The 21,963-nt window shown below is 39.9% G+C and overlaps 1 protein-coding gene across 2 annotated transcripts in view; it reads right to left on the minus strand.

The window, feature by feature from the left end:
• Positions 1-21,963, minus strand: part of FMN1 (formin 1) — a 425,289-nt gene that overhangs the window by 100,458 nt on the left and 302,868 nt on the right. For both annotated transcript variants that reach the window (XM_057542902.1, XM_057542903.1), the window contains one exon: positions 6,824-6,916. In XM_057542902.1, coding sequence (XP_057398885.1) covers positions 6,824-6,916 — 93 coding nt within the window. The remainder of the gene's footprint in view (positions 1-6,823; positions 6,917-21,963) is intronic.

The raw sequence follows: 21,963 nt of genomic DNA on the forward strand, positions 1-21,963 counted from the left end.
CCAATACTAAAAAGGATTTAAACAGGAAACCCATGTAGGGGGGGGGAAAAAAAGCCTGCAGGCACTTTACAAGACTCAGGTTGTTTGTTCATTAATTAAAAAAATAATTATTAACACCAATTATGGGCCAGGCTAAGCCTGTATTATGTTGAGACAAGAAAATGCATAGGACCAGACTGACACAGTCCCAGCTATCACGGGGTTTGCAGCTACATAGATAATTCTTTTTGCATTCAACGTGTGAAATCAGAGTTACTGTTTTTTTTAAGCTTGGTAAATTTATCTACTCACTTTTTACTAGAAAACAGTTTCTTGACGTTAAGAATATCTTTAATCTCAGCCGGTCAAAGAACCTCAGAAGATAGCTGGATAAATTAGGACTAACATGGCTTATTCAGATCTACTTTGATTTGGGTCCACTCACAGATGGAGTGAGATAAGGCCAAGTGTGGGAGAGTGTTGGTATTAGCACCAGGTTAGGTTCCAGCCCTCCCTGCCAAAGCTATAAATACAAATGACCAATTTAACAGCATGAAAAGACCACCCTAAAGATCTATACCTGGGATCTAATCAGTTGTTCTGTGCCTTCTTTCAATTATAGGATCCCTGCCACGTTTATGGGGACTTTTAATGTGAGCATCACATTTTTGAAGGCCATATCATTATGACCATGTTTGATCTGAGGGTGGAAAAACATGAGCTCAAATAATGCCTGCACAAGGTCACTCTGAACGGAGCTGTAAACTGGAATCAATAAGAGACTACTGTGGAAAAGAAAAACCACGTCAGGGAAAGGGCTCAGAGGCCATGGAGACTGCAACTCTGAAAAGGGGTGCCGTTAAAATTACTTTCGATTCTGTGCGGAAAGTGAAATTAGATAAGAACAAGTTTTGTTAAAAAACGCTATTTAAGGGCCTTTGGAGAAGGGAAGGACGATAAAAGACAGAAGGACAGGGCTTCCCTGGTGGTGCAGTGGTTGAGAGTCTGCCTGCCAATGCAGGGGACACGGGTTCGAGCCCTGGTCTGGGAAGATCCCACACGCCCCGGAGCAACTGGGCCCGTAAGCCACAACTACTGAGCCTGCGCTTCTGGAGCCTGTGCTCCGCAACAAGAGAGGCCACGATAGTGAGAGGCCCACGCACCGCGATGAAGAGTGGCCCCTACTCGCGGCAACTAGAGAAAGCCCTCGCACAGAAACGAAGACCCAACACAGCCAAAAAATAAATAAATAAAATAATTTATTAAAAAAAAAAAAAAAAGACAGAAGGACAGTCACGTCATCTCCGCTTGAGTGTGGCAACAGGATATGATTTACATAAGAAAATTAAATCATCATGATGGTTAGAAGAACTGAACTGCAACTCATATGAAAATTAGCCTAACCATGAATCAACTGAGCCACAACGCATGTGTATGACTTCTCAGGCGTAAAGAAGGCAATTGCTTAAGACTTTACGAGTGATGGACCCCTAATTGAAAACTGGCTTTCCTGTCAAATACTACAGAAGTACAGAAGTATCTTTTCTCATTTATGATTATTATATTATACCCTGTGCTCAGATACTCCACAACTTCTCATTCTCTACCCCTTCTTTGGGGTATCTCATTCACTCCTATGACTTAAACTGCGCTCCTCTATAAAGTATCACCCAGCACTCTCCTGTGAGGCCAATATTCTACCCGTGTGTCTCAAATGTATGTCCAATCAACATGTCCAAAGTTTATGTCTTTGTATTCCATCCCAAATGGGTCCTCCACATCAGTATCCAGCCAGTTATTCGGGAAAGGAAAAGGAGAGTTATCCTTTTCTCCTCTGTTTTTTTACTTCTCATAGGGCATCTAGTCCTGTAACTCCTAAAAGCTTTATTGATATGTCCCTTCCTTTCTTATTTTTACTGTGATTGCTTTTGCTCAAGTTCTTACCATCATTTGCCTGGACTGCTGTAGAAGAGCTTGACGGACTGGATTCCAGTCTTTTACTGTCCCAACTCTTCTTTATATTGCTCTTAGTTATAATGTATTTCTTTTTTTTAATGTTATTTTTATTTATTTATTTTGTTTTATTTTTGGCTGTGCTGCACGGCTTGCGGAATCTTAGGTCCCCGACCAGGGATCGAACCTGCGCCATTGGCAGTGACGGTGTGGAGTCCTTCCTAACCACTGGACGGCCAGGGAATTCCCTATAATGTATTTCTTAACAACAACAAAAAGCAAAATGATCCCAACACACCAATATCACAACAAACAAATCCAACATGACCATGTCGCTCCCATACATACTATTTTTCAAAGGCTCTCAGTGGCCTGTACGACAAAGTTCAGATGCTTTAGCAAGTCACATTGTGACCCTCCTCTCCTTTTGGGTCTTGTGTTCTTTCCATACGCCCTGTGATATAGCTACAGCAAGTCTCTTGCCATTCCCCAAACACGTCATGTCTTTCATCCTGAGATTTGCAGTGTTTTCCTCTGCCTGGAATGCCCTTTATAACTTGTCTGCTGAGAACTCCTAATCTTAAATTTCCTCATCTGGACAACAGGGTGATAATAGTGTTTACTTCAGAGAGTTGTCATGAAGACAAAGTAAAATGATCTGTTCCCCACGGTGCCTGGTATATAGAAGCAACCACCAAATGTTAGCAGTCATTGTCACTGCTTGTCATTGACCTCACTGTCATCTTTGTTTTTTTCAGATCTGAACAAAAACATCTCCTTTGCTCAAAATCTTCCCTGACTTACCTGGAAGTGTTAGTCATCCCTCCTCTCTGCTCCTATATGCCTAATTACAGTACCATCTTACATCAATTTCAAAATAGATGGAATTTTCATATTTTAGCATCTCTGGTACTGGGGTACCTCTTGTCATGGTTTAATCGGCAGCAATTTTTGTGTCTTAGTAGTACTTGGAATAATGGTGTTTCTTATGAGTGGCATATTAGATGACACCTACACTTACGATAACTGCCATAAAAACTTGATTATCCAGAGTGGATAATGCACATTTATAGTAGATGAGAAATCTCACATTTTCTATGAATCCGTGAACCATCTCCATAAAAAAAGGGACTACTACTTGGAACTCTACAGTAGCCAAGAGATATTTCATTTGTATATACTGCAATGTAGCAAAGCACCACCTCCTGAACCACAGAGGGGTAGCCTGATGAAGTGGCATGCTGTCACCTCCTTCAGTTAAGCGCCCCTACCTGAGAGCCAAACAATGGCCAGACCCAGAGCAAAAGTGGGGAGAGGCTAGCTTGTGATACTGGGTCCCAATAACCCAGGATTTAAGCTGAGAAGGTAAAGCAATAACGTGGAGAGGAAAGTGAAGGAATGTGATGGGAAAGGCCAAGGGATCTTACTTCTAGACAGCCCTGTCCAATAGAGCTACAACGCATGCCACAGATATAATTTTAAATGTTCTAGTGGCCGTGCTTAAAAATGAAAAGAAACAGGTCAATTAAGATTAATATTATATTTTACTTATTTAACCCAATATATTAAAAATACTATTTTACCATGTAACCAATATTAAAAAAGCAGAAATAAAATATTTTACATGTTTTTTGGTACTGTCTTCAAAATCTGGTGTGTGTTTGATTTGTGCAGCCCCTCTCAGTCTGGATTTGCCACGTTTCAACTGCTCAGCAGCTGCATGTGGCCAGTGCCTGGCACACTGGGCAGCACAATCCTAGACTGTTCTTTGACCAACTCAGTTAACTAATGAGTCAATGGTAACACAGGTATTTCAACAGTGGCTCTTTTCACCACATGCCATTGGCAATGTTTAAGATTTATTTTTATATTTTAAAATTCATTTTAGAATAGTCACTTTCCTCCAAATTCTTTTTGTATCTCATTTTGGCTGACTTTGTTTTAACCATATTTTGAGGCTATTCCTATGTCCTTCCCATCTTCCCTTCACTCTGTTGGTTAAAGGAGAGGTGACTCCTTTATTCAATTACAGACCCTTCCCCAGTAAGACGGTCCTTGAGAGAGGGACGAGGGGTCTATGGCTCATCTTAGGATCGCCAGCGTCTGTCACAGTGCCTAACACATAGCGGGCTCTGACGAAATACCGTTGAATACCCATTAAGAGGTGAACTAAGCTTGACAATAGTGGTTCTCAACCTGGGCTGCACACTGGGATTACGTGGGGAGTGAAAAAAAGAAATGCTGATACCTGGTCCCACCCCTAGAGATGCTAGTGGTAGGTCTGGAATTTGGCCCGGGTGTTGAAATGTTTAAAATCTCCCCCAGGTGATCCTAGTACGCAGCCAGGGCTGACAACCACTGCTCTAGGGCTTTCTCAGAACAGCTTATTGTGGCCACATCCTTGCTTTCCTGACTCAAGGTCCAGTTTGCCTCAACTCGATTCCCTCTCTCAGAACAGATAACAGTTTTCTTAAGAAACCTGGCAGAGAAGAAGCTAAAACAGAACTCCCAAGAGTGATGTGCAAATTCCTTTTCCAAGGCATCAAAGCAGATTTTCAGTGTTCTAAATCTATTCATATTTATCTTCTTCCAACAAAAAGAATAAAATCCACAACATAAGTGTTTTAAAATGCTAGCTAATTTGAAGAGAAAGGATCCTAAGGCCATTACAGTATACGAGCCAATAATACCCAGACATACTCATTGCAGAATTTTCTAGATATAGGATAATAGCAATTAAATATAGAAATGGATAGCCAAGATATGGAAGCAACCTAAATGTCCATTGACAGATGAATGGATAAAGAAGATGTGGTACATATATACAGTGGAATGGAATATTACTGAGCCATAAAGAAGAATGAAATAATGCCACTTGCAGTAACATGGATGGACCTAGAGATTATAATACTAAGTGAAGTAAGCCAAAGACAAATATCATATATTGCTTATATGTGGAATCTAAAAAAATGATACAAATGAACTTATTTACAAAACAGAAAGAGACTCACAGACATAGAAAACAAACTTACAATTACCAAAGGAGAAAGGCGGGTGGGGAGAGGGATAAATTAGCAGTTTGGGTTTAACATATAACAAAATAGATAAACAACAAGGACCTACTGTATAGCACAGGGAACTATACTCAATATTTTGTAATAGACTATAAGGGAAAAGAATCTGAAAAGGGATATATATATATATTCACTGTGTTTTATATTCACTGAAACTAACACAATATTGTAAATCAACTTGACTTCAATAAAAATAAAAAATTTTTTTAATTTAAACAAATAGAAATGGGAAAAAGAAAGGAATGGAATTTAAATACACATGAGCCTCATTTCAAGTTCCCTATACATATGTCAAAAGTAGAAATTATTAATTGGGGGTCAGCAAAGGGAAATATTTTGTGCTCTTTTTAGGCCATTTAGGTTATATTTACATAAAATAATCATAAAGCAATGCATCCACTTTAATAAATCACATATAAAACCTAATTTTAGCCACATAACCCGTAAGTGTTGGTATTACTATCTGCTCTCAAAATGATACTTGGCCTGATGGCATTATGGCATTACTTCCATCATATATAAGGTTCAGCTATGGCCAAGAGAGAATTCTGACTTCTGCTTCAACACAAATGAGACCTCATCCAGGAGGAGGGAGCAATGAACTCTGCACCAAGGGACCAGCTGGAATGAAGTTTCTCTGACTCATGGACTGAGAATTTCCCTGCCAATTTCCAAGGTGGTTTGGCCATACTTTATGGATTTACCCTGCTTAATGGTCTTTTGTTGATGGTGTGGTATCATGTGGCCTTAGTAATAAATAGAAACAGCATGCTGATATACCCCTAAAGGTTCCTACATGCATTTCCTCTGGCTTCCTAGCAAAGACAAAAGCCCCCTCTAACTACCCCACACTTTTTTTTTCTTTGTTGAGATAGTATTGACATATAGCATTAGATTAGTTTCAGGTGTACAACATAATGATTCCATATACATATATATGGTGAAATGATCATCACAGTAAGTCTAGTTAACATCTGTCAGCATGCAGAGTTACACATTTTTTCCTTGTAATGAGAACTTTTAAGATCTACTCTCTTAGCAACTTTCAAATACACAATACAGTATTATTAACTACAGTCACCATCCTGTAAATCAACGTTCCCCATGACCTATTTATTTTATAATTGGAAACTGTGCCCCACACTTAGTTTTGTTTTACATCTAGGCTGAATTTGAGAAACCAGAATAGGAGATATCCAAAAGGCGTTAAACTTTCACGTTCACTACCAGGGCTCAACAAAAGTTCCCTAGTCCTGCCAAAACCATGGAGGAAGGAATATAACTCGGTAAGATTTTTAAGTCACTACTGGGTCTCATGCATATCACTTCCATCCGCTAACCCCAGAGGGCTGATGGTTGCCAAGTGATTGGATGTGTGACATTCACCTGGCCCCGATTTTCCTTTCTGAAAAGAATGGAAAATACAACACAAGTTTCCAAGTTGCTATACTCGTAAAACCAGAGAGATAATCACCATCCACCTGCACGACTGCATAAGCCTTGCGTGGACGTCGTCTGTCAGTTAACAGGGACCGAGCATCCCCTTGGGATCCATGAAGAGACAGAGAGAGAAAGCCTTCTCTCGCAAAGTTTACAGAAACAGGAGTGATGTTAAAGGATTTAAAATCTTACAGCAGATTTAAAAGGTGGTAGAAAGGTTACAGGACAACTCCATCTAAGCTGAGTACGGCTCCGCCATGGGAAGATGGTCTAATGGAATCATCGGAGCTGCCAATGCTCAGGCGGGAGGCACGGGACAGCGGGTCTCGGAGAAAGACGGAGAAAGGAAGGACGTTTCAGAACATCACACCTCCTACCTTTCCGGAAGAACTCTTCGAGTCTGTCCTTGAACGGCTGCAGATACTCCTTTGGTGACTCCTTACACACCACTGCCATCTGTTTCTCACTTGCTGTGAAGAGAAGGTGGCAATTAGACTTCCTCGAGAACACGGATTTGCTGAGCTTGTGCTCTGTGCTCTGCACTTGGGGATTAATAGTGCAAAATCCTTATCCATCATCGTTCATCCAAATTACAGGGGAAAGAGCAGAAACAAACAAATGCAAATAATTAGCTCACTTTATACCTTTCTTCAGGAACAGGGAAATGAATCACCTTCAAGTTTTTTTTTTTTTAGAGACACAGCAAAACCTCTGACTTGGGACAGGTGAAGTACTCCGCTTTTGGTCTCTCCGAAAGAGAGGCAAGAACTACTCAAGGACTAGTTCTAGGGAATTAAGGGCCCAGACCCTCTTCAGATTCATACTCTAAAAGTGGAGCTTAAAATAGATTTTGCAGAAATTCTCACCAAACTGGCGATTCCTCAAGGTGACACCCACATCCCAGCATGGGAACTAACCACAGGTTAGGGAGGACCGAATCTCTCTTCACTCCCGTTCACCTCCCCTTCCCATTAACACATGTGAAACATTTTATACCTAATTTACTTCAGACAGGATATCTGGAATTTACAAAAGGTTGCTTTTTTTGATAATCAAGGTCCCTCAAATTAGATAGTTCTGACTCGGTGACATGGAGACCACAATAAACCATAGTTCACCGTCATAAAAAGCAGTTAACCCAGGCAAGAGGCATTTTCTCAAGGTTTCTGTATGTTTGTGCCAGTGGCAGAAATGCATTGGGTAAAAAAAGGCTTCATTTCTCCAAAGCTAGAGCTGAGTCATGATCACTTTTGTCTGTTGATCATGGCCAGAAATTACTGACGTGTCCTTATTCAAGAGAATATATTAAAGCATTAGATTTTCGCCCGGAAATCATGCCACCTGGTTCAAAAAATAGAGAAAGATATATTCTTGGAGGGATTTACAGAAGCACAGAGGTAAGGCACTTTGGAAGAAGACGGTTAAAAAGGATTCCTTTATTTATGTTGGGAAATTTGTATACAAGAACTTGGTGTTTCCAAAAGTAGCACCCCAGAATGTTTACTGTGTAAGGCAATCCACAAGCACGTCAGCACTGAAGCACAAAAACGGCAAAAGAGGTCACTCAAGGGCCCCTCGAAATTAGCTGCCTGACACTTTCTCTTACAATATTGCCAACTAGATTGCCGAAATACTAGGCAACTCTGGAGACTACCAGATTGTGCTGAAGATGAAAGCATGATGTGAGGGAACTCTGTCGAGTTCAGCATCAGCTACATTCCCAGAATCAGCTCCAGGGATTCCCACCTGAGAGCATGAGGCCGATCACAGGACACAAGGGCCTAAGTTTAGGCTCTTCCTATTGACAATGTTACTTTCTAAAAGTTTTTAATAGAGCTTATGTTGAATATCTCTATTCTGATAACCATACCAGTGCTATTTAGGAAACCCTGTCCATTGGGACACAAAGACTCATTTCTTTTTTTAAAATGATCTATCTTACCTGGAACAAATTCCTCAAAACCAGCCAAACCATCATTTCAAAACACTCCTTTTTTCCCCCCTACATTTTTACCTTTATTTTTCAGTGTTATTTGTCCTCTCTGCAATGACTACTTAATAATTTTCTACCATTATCAGATTTCCCTTTACCTCTTTCCTAGTAGATGGGCCTGTGGCCAAATGATAAGTACCTCCCTTCCCACCACTATTCTGTTCTCAAAATAATGGCTTCGGGCTAGAGTGATATCAGGGACAGAGAGGAGAAGGACAGGGTATATAGAGCTGGAATATATTTCGGAGGTAGAACAAATTGCTGATGCAGTCGATGCAAAGTTGAGGGAGAGGAAGGATGAGCAAGGTGTGGGTGGAAGCGCCATTTATGGAGATGCAGGAGAGGTGAGTGTGTTGTTGTTCTGTTCTTTTTGTTTGTTTGTTTTAAGGGAGAGGAGATCAAAAGTTAACTTTGAAACTTGTTTTCCCGGGTCTCTGTGAATTGCAAGGCAAGATCATCCACTGATGGGCTTCCCTGGTGGCGCAGTGGTTGAGAGTCTGCCTGCCAATGCAGGGGACACGGGTTCGAGCCCTGGTCTGGGAAGATCCCACATGCCGCGGAGCAACTGGGCCCGTGAGCCACAATTACTGAGCCTGCGCGTCTGGAGCCTGTGCTCCGCACCAAGAGAGGCCGCGATACTGAGAGGCCCGCGCACGGCGATGAAGAGTGGCCCCTGCTCACCGCAACGGGAGAAAGCCCTTGCACAGAAACGAAGACCCAACACAGCCAAAAATAAATAAATAAATAAATAAATATTTAAAAAAAAAAAAAAAAAAAAGATCATCCACTGAAAACAAAGAGGGAAAGGTACACAAAAAAGATGAAACTCTTAATGGGTTCTCATTGCTCATTCAACTGAATTCAAACTCCCAGGCCTGAGATTTAAGGCCTTTTCCATGATGGTACCGTTCTACCTTTCAGTTCTATTTCCCCATATATTTGACCAAGGAAATCAAAATTATGCAATGTTTCCAACTTATATAAACCAGTGTTTCCAGTTCCATGCCTTCATTCATGTGGTTCTCTGCCCATCCTGCTCTCATCCCAAACATACCTTCTACTGCATTTGACAAAGTCCTGTTCATCCTAAAAAAGTTTCTCCGAGATGCTGTCACCACCATACAACCTTTCCAATCCAAAGATTTTGCATCTTTCAAACATCTACCTTCCAGAGAGCATTTATGTTTTACCTTTAACTATATTTAGTTGTGTATTTCTATTAATCCCTGCAAAGCCATCATGCAGGTTTCATTGACTCAGCTCCAAACTTCTCCAGAGACCTCCATGCATACCTGACCAAAGCATCAGATCTCCTCACCTTAACTAGCTTCTTAACTAGTGCAGAGAAAAGTGGAAAAAAAATTAGCATTGTTGACCCAGACTCCGAGTGGGCTCTCCAGGGGTGCAGTATGGCCTCCTTGTCTCCTTATTCTTCTCCTTCCTTCCCAGGAAGGTACATCAAGGGGTCCTAGTCTCTTCATTCACAAACCCTGTGACTGTCCCAAGCTGATGTGAAAGGGCTCAGTGTATTTTAAAGACCCTCCCCACCCCAAAAACATCCACCACTTCATGCTGTAAGGCACAAGAAGGTAGAAAAGATCATTCTCCTGACTGAGCAGTTACGACAGCAGGCCTAGAAGCAGGAGGTTGGTCAGACACACTTTGGAAGAGGCCTGCTTTCAAGAATCTACATTTTTCAGTGAACTTTCATGACCACATAAACTTTTCTGATGATATCCAGCCATGATTCTGAGAACACAGGAAGCCATATTTATTCTCACAATATAAATTGGGAGAGGCTTTTAAATTCTTTAGCCCTCTACTACATTCAAATTCCAACAATTCCACTTATAGAGAACTATTTTGCACGAACACAAATAATATATGGTGAGGCCTGCATTTGGTAAGAGGACATACTTGAAGCCGTGACAGTAATTTCTTCAAGGTTACTTCTCCCTAGCGAACGCAAAGCCCAAGACAGAGCTTCTTTTCCTAAATACACAAGCAAAGCCTCCACCTCTGCCTGAATTAAAAGGGCTGATCACTGCAGCTCTCCCTTTGTCCTATCTGTGCTGACAGAGCCCATGGGGTCCATCAAACTGCCCAGATTTTATGAGGCCAGGTAGTGGTATGGCAAAGGGCTCGTGCTTGGATCGAGACCTACCTGAGTGCAGGTGGGCTGTAGCTTTTCTTATCTGCAAAATGGGGACCCCCTTCCTCATAGGCAAGATATATGAATTGTGAGATAATGCATGTAAAGTGGTTTGCAAAATGCCTGGCAGTAGCAGGTGGCCTCGTATTTATTATTTGTCACTTTTATGCTTTTGGTTGAAACATGTCATAGCCAGAACAGCAAGAGAGTCATGGCTAGGGATTATGTGCTACAAATTCTACACACTCTATTTACAAAAATATGCCCCAGTGCAAATCTTCTGTTTGGAACAAAGAGATAATGATTTTTGTTGCCTTGCTGATGTTCCACCACCCACTATGAGAATTCAAGGAAGAAACTCCTGGACAAAGATGAAGCAAAATGTGAAGCAAGTGCCCTGGGCCTCCGAGCTTCATGGTTTTGAAATAAGAAACACTGAAACCAGTGCAAAGGAGAGCAGCTCCCCTGCTGTGCCCGAGGCCCTCTCTGCACCCCAGTGGGCACAGCCTCCCATGTGGCCTGTTAGAATTAAACTTCTCCACACGATCAAAGCAGAGGGCTGCCTTCTGACTGACTGAGCACAGTCGCACATTCAATGGCCAGGCAGCTTGCCCGCTCCAACTTATTAACTTGGCTTATCCAGGATGCATTCTAGCAGACAAACGGGAGACCTGAAGACTAATTAACAATGACACTGGAGACTGGCAGTGCATAAAGGAAAGAGGTCCCTGACAAATTCCCAATGTCATTAATTGTCCAACCAGAAGATGCTTATGCAATATTGCTAGACCACCAAGGTTGCCTCAGACACAGGCTGTGCCAGGAGTTCCAATGTTAAAAGCCAAAGTCACCCAGGTTCTTTCTCTCTCTCTCCTTTTTCTATTAAATTTGACAGAATTAAAGCACATATTAATTCCTGAAGTTAGTTACTAATAGGTGATCATTGTGAGAGATGAAATATTGAAAACCAATACATAGTAAAATAATTGACACTAAATTGAGAGTATTCTCATTTAAAGGCTAAGAGCTTGTGAAGCATTTAAAATATAAAATACAGCATATAAAATATAACCAATACTTTATGATAACTATAAATGGAGTATAATCTTTAAAAATTGTGTATCTGTGGGAAGGAAGGTGATCTCCGCGTCTTACTCCTCCGCCATTCCACTACTGGGCATATACCCCGAGAAAACCATAATTCAAAAAGAGTCATGTACCAAAATGTTCATTGCAGCTCTATTTACAATAGCCAGGACATGGAAGCAACCTAAGTGTCCATCATCGGATGAATGGATAAAGAAGATGTGGCACATATATACAATGGAATATTACTCAGCCGTAAAAAGAAACAAAATGGAGTTATTTGTATTGAGGTGGATGGAGTTAGAGACTGTCACACAGAGTGAAGTAAGTCAGAAAGAGAAAAACAAATACAGTATGCTAACACATATATTTGGAATCTAAGGGGGAAAAAAAAAGGGTCATGAAGAACCTAGTGGCAAGACAGGAATAAAGACACAGACCTACTTGAGGATGGACTTGAGGATATGGGGAGGGGGAGGGGGTGGGGTGAGATGTGACAGGGTGAGAGAGTGGCATGGACCTATATATACTACCAAATGTAAAATAGATAGCTAGTGGGAAGCAGCCGCATAGCACAGGGAGATCAGCTCAGTGCTTTGTGACCACCTAGAGGAGTGGGATAGGGAGAGTGGGAGGGAGGGAGATGCAAGAGGGAAGAGATATGGGAACATATGTATATGTATAACTGATTCACTTTGTTATAAAGCAGAAACTAACACACCATTGTAAAGCAATTATACTCCAATAAAGATGTTTAAAAAAAAAAAATTGTGGGTCACTATGTTGTATGCCTGAAAATTACATAACATTGTACATCAACTATACCTCAATGAAAAAATTTTAAAAATAGGTTAAGTGCTTGTGAAGCATTTTAGAGAGAGATATAGCTTTGAATGTTTTAAGATTTCAGATACTAGACTGGTTAGGTCATAAGTGGTTGTCTGCTTGTTTGGTTTTTGACCTTTAAGAACAAGGAATAAAGTTTATTGAGTAACTGAAAAAGCATGGGTAGGTTATAAGGATACAGAGGCAAGGCCCAGATATAATTCATCAAAATGTAATACATGTTTACTCATTTTAACAGCTCAAATGTATATGGGCATTTTTAGGAAAATATGGTGCATGTCTCTTTCTGTATGAGTTGAAGGACCTATGGGCTTAGTAATGAAGTCAGAATACATTTTTAGAGAAAAGGAAAGATGTATCTAGGCTCTGCTTTTTTTTTTTAAAATAAGTTATATATTTTAAATTTTATTTATTTATTTATTTATTTATTTTTGGCTGTATTGGGTCCTCGTTTCTGTGCGAGGGCTTTCTCTAGTTGCGGCAAGCGGGGTCCACTCTTCATCGCAGTGTGCGGGCCTCTCACTATCGCGGCCTCTCTTGTTGCGGAGCACAGGCTCCAGACGCGCAGGCTCAGCAGTTGTGGCTCACGGGCCTAGTTGCTCCGCAGCATGTGGGATCTTCCCAGACCAGGACTCGAACCCGTGCCCCCTGCATTGGCAGGCAGATTCTCAACCACTGTGCCACCAGGGAAGCCCTAGGCTCTGCTTTTTAACTCTGGGATTCTCTCTTTTCTCCTCTGTTGACCTAATTCCTACCCAACCCGTCCATGGTTCTGTGCCAGTTCTACCTGTTCTTCAGTTTTATAAGAACTGTCCTTTCCCTGAGAGCCATGCTCAAAGGACCACCATAGAGGATTGCTGAAGCAACATAAAGAACTGAGAGACTATGAACAACTATATGCCAATAAAATGGACAACCTAGAAAAAATGGACAAATTTCTATAAATGCACAATCTCCCAAGACTGAACCAGGAAGAAATAGAAAATATGAACAGACCAATTACCAGTAATGAAAGTAAATCAATAATAAAAAATAATTCCGAGCAAACAGAAGTCCAGGACCAAATGGCTTCACGGATGAATTCTACCAAACATTTAGAGAAGAGCTAACATCTATCCTTCTCTATTACCCCCCCCCAAAAAAAAAATGCAGAGGAAGGAATACTTCCAAACTCATTCTACAAGGTCAGCATCACTCAGATATCAAAACCAGACAAAGATATAACACACACAAAAAAATTACAGGCCAGTATCACTGATAAACATAGATGCAAAAATCCTCAACAAAATATTAGCAAATTGAATCCAATAATACATCAAAAGGATCATTCACCATGATCAGGTGGGATTTATCTCAGGGCAAGGATTTTTCACTATCTGCAAACTGATCAATATGATACACCACATTAACAAGTTTAAGAATAAAAACTATATCATTATTTCAATAGATGCAGAAAAAGCTTTTGACAAAATCCAACACCCATTTATTATAAAAACTCTCCAGAAAGTGGATATAGAGGGAACATACTTCAACATAATAAAGGCCATATACTGACAAGCCTACAGCTAACATCATACTCAATGGTGAAAAGCTGAAAGTACTTTCTCCAAGATCAGAAACAAGACAAGGATGCCCACTCTCAACACTTTTACTCAATATATTATTGGAAGTCCTCGCCACAGCTATTGGACAAGAAAGAGAGATGAAAGGAATCAAAATTGGAAAGGAAGAAGTAAAGCTGTCACTGTTTGCAGATGACATGATACTCTACACAGAAAATCCTAAAGATACAACCAGAAAACTACCAGAGCTCATCAATGAATTTGGTAAAGTTTCAAGATACAAATTTGATATACAGAAATCTACTGAATTTCTACACACTAACAGTAAACTCTCAGAAAGAGAAATTAAGGAAACAATTCCATTTACAATCACATGGAAAAGAATAAAATACCTAGAAATAAACCTACCTAAGGAGGTAAAAGACCTGTACTGAGAAAACTATAAGACACTGATGAAGAAACTGAAGACAACACAACAGATAGAAAGATATACTGTCTTCATGAACTAGAAGAATTAATGTTAAAACAATCACACTACCCAAGGCAATCTACAGACTCAATGTAATCCCTAAAAAAAGGGCATTTTCCACAGAACTAGAACAATAACTTTAAAATTTGTATGGAAACAGAAAAGACCCCAAATAGCCAAAACAATCCTGAGAAAGAAGAACAGAGCTGGAGGAATCACGCTCTCAGACTATACTACAAAGCTACAATAATCAAGACAATATGGTACCAGCACAAAAACAGAAATATAGATCAATGGAACAGGATAGAAAGCCCAAAGATAAATCCATGCACATATGGTCAACTTATCTGTGATAAAGGAGGCAAGAGTATACAACGGAGAAAGGACAGTCTCTTCAATAAGTGGTGCTGGGAAAACTGGACAGCTACATATAAAAGAATGAAATTAGAACATTCTCTAACACTATATACAAAAATAAACTCAAAATGGATTAAAGGTCTAAATGTAAGGCTGGAAACCATAAAACTCCTAGAAGAAAACATAGGCGGAACATTCCTTTACATAAATTGTAGCAATATTTTTTTGGATCTGTCTCCTAAAGCAAAGACATTAAAAGCAAAAATAAACAAATGGGACTTAATTAAAAGGTTTTGCACAGCAAAGGAAACCACTGACAAAACAAAAAGACAACCTACTGAATGGGAGAAAAATATTTGCCAGTGATATGACTGATAAAGGGTTAATATCTAAAATATATAAACAGCTCATACAACAACATCACAAAACCAAACAACTCAATTTAAAAAATGGGCAGAAGACCTGAATAGACATTTTTCCAAAGAAGAAATACAGATGGCCAACAGGCATGTGAAAAGATGCTCAACACTGTTAAGCATCAGAGAAATGAAAATTAAAACCACAATGAGATATTCCCTCACACTTGTCAGAATGGCAATCATCAAAAAGATCATAAATAACAAATGTTGGTGAAGATGTAGAAGAAAGGGAACCCTCATACTGTTGGTGGGAATGTAAATTGGTGCAGCCACTATGGAAAACAATATGGAGGTTCCTCAAAAAACTAAAAATAGAACTACCATATGACCCACCAATTCCACCCCTGGGTATTTATCTGAAAAAAACAAGAACACTTATTCTAAAAGATACATGCACCACAATGTTCATAGCAGCGTTATTTACAACTGCCAAGATATGAAAGCAACCTAAGTGTCCATCAACAGACAGATGGATGAAGAAGATGTAGTATATATACAATGGAATTCTACACAGCCATAAAAAGAATAACGTTTTGAAATTTTGCCATTTGTTGTAGGGTATTATGTTAAGTGAATTAAGTCAGATGGAGAAAGACAAATACTATATATCATTTATATGTGGAATCTAAAAATATAAAACCACCTAGTGAATATAACAAAAAAACAGACTCACAGATATGGAGAACAAGCTAGTGGTTACCAGTGGGGAGAGGGAAAAGAGGGGACGGGCAATATAGGGGTAGGGGATTTAGAGGTACAAACGACTATGTATAAAATAAATAAGCTGCAAGGATATATATATACACACACACACACACACACACATATATATATATATATATGTATATATAGTACAACATAGCGGATATAGCCAATATTTTATAATAAATGAAATATAACCTTTAAAGATTGTGAATCACTATGTTGTACACCTGAAACTTATATAATATTGTACACATCAGCTACAGTTCAATAAAAAGAAAGTGATTTAAAAAAAAGAACTAAGAGACTAACACAAACTAAAGCAAATGTTTGCGTTACATCAATGGGGTTTATGTGAGAGATACAAATCAGGGTTAGATTATAAAGGGCATAGAACGCTAGGAGTTTATTCTAAAGAAATTCATTCAGTAAATACATCAATTCACCGAATAGCTATTGCATGCCAACTATGTGCCACAAACTACTCGGTACTGGGGATACATCAGTGAAAAAAAAAAAAAGACTAAAACCTATGCCCTCAGACACTGTAGTGAATGGGTCACCAACAAAAATTTCTCAATGGGAATGGCACATAGTAATTATTGTTTCTCGTAATTTGAACTGCACGCAAACATGTGAAATATATCCTTTCATACTGTATTTCAAGGCCTCTCTTTAGTAACAGCAAGACAGTATAGTGTTCTTCCTAGTGCTTTTCACATCAAGCAACACACACACACACACACACACACACACACAGAGCTTTAAGTTTTCTGGACCAAAACATACGTTTAACAAAATAAATTTTAAAACAAATTCAGAAATCAAAATAGCAGTAGTAGCATGATGAACCTACACCATGTTTTTTCATGGTACTGGCCTTGAACTGAATGGTTAGGGGATTACATTAAATCCAATGTATTAAAATAGAAATAAAAAGGCGCTGAGCTGGCTGCAATTCGGGGACTTCTATGGAGGGGGAAAAATCATACATAAAATCAGTAAAATATTAGGAGTTTAAAAAATTTGCTTGTTAAAGGTTTGGCGCAAATGAGAATGCTACTTTGTGGCTATATTCTGTATGTACATTTCTTTTAAAGGCTACATAAAGGAAGATTTCAACCCAATTTAAGTCAAAAACAAATGACAAAAACTGGAAATAGAAAGTGCCTATTTCATGTTCTTGGGTTCTGATGCTGGATATGGGGGGCATTTATGGCTGAGCATGGTGGGGTCGTGAGTGGTGTTATAGGAATTTCTGGGGCTAGGGTGGGGTGCAGGGCAAACAGAAAATCTACCCTAAAAGAGAATTCCGTATAGATTAGATTTCAAAGGGAACCAACTGCTAGATTCATTTTCTGCTAAATAGACCCCCAAAGCCCAAATTTCTGGGCTCAAATCAGACAACTGTGCATTAATGACCCTTGTGTGGACAACCTTATGTAATCAAAGGTGTCTTCTCTCATTATCCTTTGTTTGGGGATTCCGTTGATATAATTACCATGTCCAAATTATTCCTCCTAGTGACTCTATGCATCCAAAGGCAAAGATCTGTATCCAAAGTAGTCAAAAACCTTGAATGGGCAACTGGGTATTAGGAGTAAAGATATAGACCTTAGATACATGGTACCTGGGTTAGAATGTTACCTCAGAATAATGTAGAGGCATAGATGGACTTACACACACCAGTGCTACTTTGTATCTGTACATGCACTGTGTCAAAGCCTCAAAAGTCAATGAGAACATTATGCTAAGTGAAAGAAACCAGTCACAGAGGACCACGCACTGTATGACTCCATTTGTACAACATGCGCAGAATAGCTAAATCTATAAGATAAAAAGTAGGGTATGGGGTTGCCCAGGACTGGGGGAAAGAGGGGTAGAGAGATTAGGGGGCTAAGCGGTATGAGGCTTCTTTCTGGGTAATGAAAATTTTCTAAAATTGAGTGTAGTGATGGTTGCACAGCCCTGTGAATATAACAAAAATCACTGAGTTGTACACCTTAAAAGGGTGAATTATATGGAATCTGCTTTTATCTCAATAAAGCCATTAAAAAAAGCTAATTCGAAACTCTGAGCCTTAAACTGGAACCATATGAGCAGGTAAGTGAAGAATGTCCTATCTGTGCTTCTTTTATAAGGTAGAATCATTTTTCAAATCTTAGGTGCAGTTATGTCTTCGTTGTAACAGTTATAATATTTATTAAACCATAATGTGAAGTGGAAAATGAGTTTGGAATACACCTGTACTTGAGAAATCAAATGTATTAGTCTTCAGAAGGTACCAATAAATGTTATCAAAATAAAAGACCTAGTAAACAAATAACTGGACTTAAGAGAAATACAAGCAAGGCACTGAAAGAATTTGTTAACTTTTAATAAATTAAAACAAGAGCTTTGGTATGTTTTTAATTGTGGAAGACAGCTATATATATAGTATACCTATAATATATACACGTATAGATCGAAAATTAATACATTAGAAAAATTTTCTCTTTGAACTACTCTTAATTTAAAGATACATTTATTTATTCTTAGTTTTCCATACTCTTTACAGCTTGCAAAGTTATTTAATACCTCTCTGACTCTTAGTTTCTTGATGTATAAAATTTCATGAGGACTAAATGAGAGGTACATGAAAAAGCACTTTGTATACTGAGCAGTAAAATGCTACCCAAAATATTCTTTATCCATTTAAAATATTCAAACAGTGCTAAGCCTAGCTAGATAACATAGTGTACACGGCTTTATTCTTCCCGTTTCCAAGAACAACGAAACAATAACAACCCCACAAATTCTTTGAACAAGTTGACTTTCCTAATATTTATGTGTTTAGTAAACAACAAATCACTATGCTATAAATAGTCCAATCTCTTTCACAGCCAAACCATCTTTAAGAAATCGCCCATACTCACTTTTTCCGTTTCTCATTCACTACTTAATCCCGGACCCATTGAAATTTACTTCACCCCCATTATGACACGGAAAAAAACACCCTCAAGTCACCAATGAATCTACCCTACTGTCACTGTCTTTTTTTAAAGAAACAAAATCTCTTTTTAGTTCACTTCCCAGCAGGATTCCACTCTGTCAACCACTTTCCCTTCCTGAAACAGTCTGTCCCCTGGCTCTGGGTCCTGCATCCCCGGCTTTTCTCCTAACTCTCTGACTGCTCTGTCTCCTTTGCGGCCTCATCCTTCTGTACTCTGCCATTAAAATTTCAAGTTCTTGAATATTTCTTCTCTTCTCATGCTATGTCCTCTCTCTAGACAATTTCCAGGTAAACATTTCAGTCACCACCTCTAGGACGATGACTCCTAAGTGTACATGTCTAGCCCATAGTTTCACCTCCAAAAGAGCTCTTGAGTCCATCACTCTCACCAGACTGCTGAGCTACCTTCTTAGCTGTTCTTCCCACATCCACCCTTGCCTCCTCCTGATCTGTCCTCCACACTGGAGTCAAAGTCATCTTTATAACACACACCTCTGATTACGCCAATCCCCTGCTTAAACCCTCCAGGGGCTTCCACTGCTCTTAGAGACTGGCCCTTCCCTACACTCACTCCCTCCCCCCACCACACTCTGCTCCAGTGGCCCTCTCTCAGATCCTCAAACATTATCCATTTCTTCCCATCATCAGGGCTTTTTTTAGCCAGTGATATTCTCCTCCGCGCCCTGAGTAGCCAGGGCCTGGTTAGTGGTTCGTCATCATTTTCATCTCAGCTCAAAGGTCACTTCATTGGGACTGCTTTTTGACCCTCCACTCTATACAAATGAGGTCTCCCCCATTACAGTCTCATAGCGTGGCATACCTCCCCTTCGTAACTATACGATAATCTTCACAATTATTTGAATGTCTCCCTCATTAGGCAGAAGCAGTGTACTTTGCTTGCTGTTACTTCCCTGGCACCTACTATGATGTCTAGCCCATACAAGATACTCAATGAATATTTGCTAAATAAATGAACAAACTACCAAATAAACTACCAAATGAATACACTTACATGCACACAGTACAGATATTAGTGCCTTGATAGAATCTGTCTCTAGTATATACATACACAGACACACAAAAATACATTTTTATATGTAAAATGCACCTAGATAGATAGAGGCAGGGGCTGGGGAAAACACATGTAGACTGAATACCATGTAATTTTCATTCACATTCATTCATTCATTCAGATATGAGATATATGTTTTTTAAAAAAATTCAAAACCTCGATTCAGAATTCGTGGAAAGGGGATAGTCATTATTGGAAACAAAAATCTTTGATAAATTCTTGGAAGCAAACATCCCAAGAGCTCCAGATGAGGGCTTCAGGGAAATGGGATGTTGTCTTTCGTAACAGAGGAAGAGGAGTTTGGATCTCTCTCAGAAGGAGAGATGGATACAGACATTTATGGGTAGGATGAGAGTATAATTGAATTGGAGAAGTCTGGCTTCTGGGTCGTCCCTGCAGCTTCAGTAGAGCCCCACTGAGCTCACAGTGCTTGCTGCTGTGAGTGAGTGTGGCCTGTGAATAATGAGGAGGGGCTCAATTTTACACGAAGTTTGGACCTAGTGCAGGACAAAGACACCTCACAAGAAGGCATCCCTCCAATCCCCTTCCCTTCAAATCCTATGGACATCTTTGGTTTTCCACAGAGATGGGATTTTGGAGTAAGCTGCTCTTAGATCACAGGAGACAGGGTGGTTTCTAGCCCTACTATGCATCTTTACGGGTTATACAATCATGTAGAGTCATACATTCAAAATATTGAGTATCTGCACTATGCAACTGGTAAACACTGGGGACAAATATTTAACCACACCTATCGGTCATCTCTCCTTTCAAAATGTTCATAAGAGTGTAATAACAGAGAGAGACAGGGAAATCAACAAACTGTAATATAGTATAGTGTCATGGGACACTGGATAGGAGCTTTCAATTCAGATTGGAATTGGGAGGTGGTGCCCAGGGAAGGTTCTCCAAAAGAGATAACTTATGAGTTGAATTGCAAAGGTCAAGGAGGAGTCAGCCAGCCAGCCCAGCATAATGAAGGAAGAGGGAAGTAGTTTCAGAAAGAGGAAATATGAGGAGGAAAAGTAAAGCATTACAGAAATGCACGGGTCATTTGGGATAAGCTAAATGGTAATAGGATGACTGGACCCCAGAGACACAGATCTTCTCTCTTTCCTGGATCTCCAGTGTCCTGATTCAAAGGAACTGGATTCAAGGAAATGGATTAAAAGGAACTGGAACCACCTTGATTAGGGAAAGGAGGACAGAAAATGCCATAGAAGTAGGAGGCTTGTAATTTTATATAAAGTGATCAGGAAAAGTCTCACTGTGAAGACATTTGACTGGAGACTTGACCAGAGTAACGGAGGGAGCCACAAGTAAGTCTGAGGAGGAAAATCAAGAGTGTGATTTAGGACATGTTAAGTTTGAGATGTCAATTAGACACCCACATTATATATACAAGTCTGCAGTCCAGGCTGTATGGCTGGGATAGAAATACACTCCAGGAAATCACAGGCATAACTCTGGTATTTAAAGCCATGGAAGTAGATGAATTGCTAGGGAAAGAAGAGAAGAGGTTGCATGCAAGCAGTGGAGGAGAGGTCAAAAAAGGACAGAGAGTGAAACCGAGCAGGACCCTGTAGGGTTCCTAAGCATGGAAGCCTTTCTGTCTCCGTCCAGCCTCCATGATCTTCCTGAGTTCGGAAGGGCAGATTTGAACAGGTGCTAAGCAGGGAAGGGAAAGGATGCAAAGACAAGGGAGGGGCAGCCAAGAAACAATAGTGCAGCCTTGGGGCAGGGTCCTGGTCCCTCAAGGGATGCACATAACAATGTCTTTAAACTCTTTAAGATGTCAGCACTCTTCATACCAGAGAAAGACCACCTGAGGCTACATTAAAGGAACCAGAGAAGCTCATCAAGAAGG

The sequence above is a fragment of the Balaenoptera acutorostrata genome, chromosome 3 (assembly GCF_949987535.1).
Source record: "Balaenoptera acutorostrata chromosome 3, mBalAcu1.1, whole genome shotgun sequence".
NCBI lineage: Eukaryota > Metazoa > Chordata > Mammalia > Artiodactyla > Balaenopteridae > Balaenoptera > Balaenoptera acutorostrata.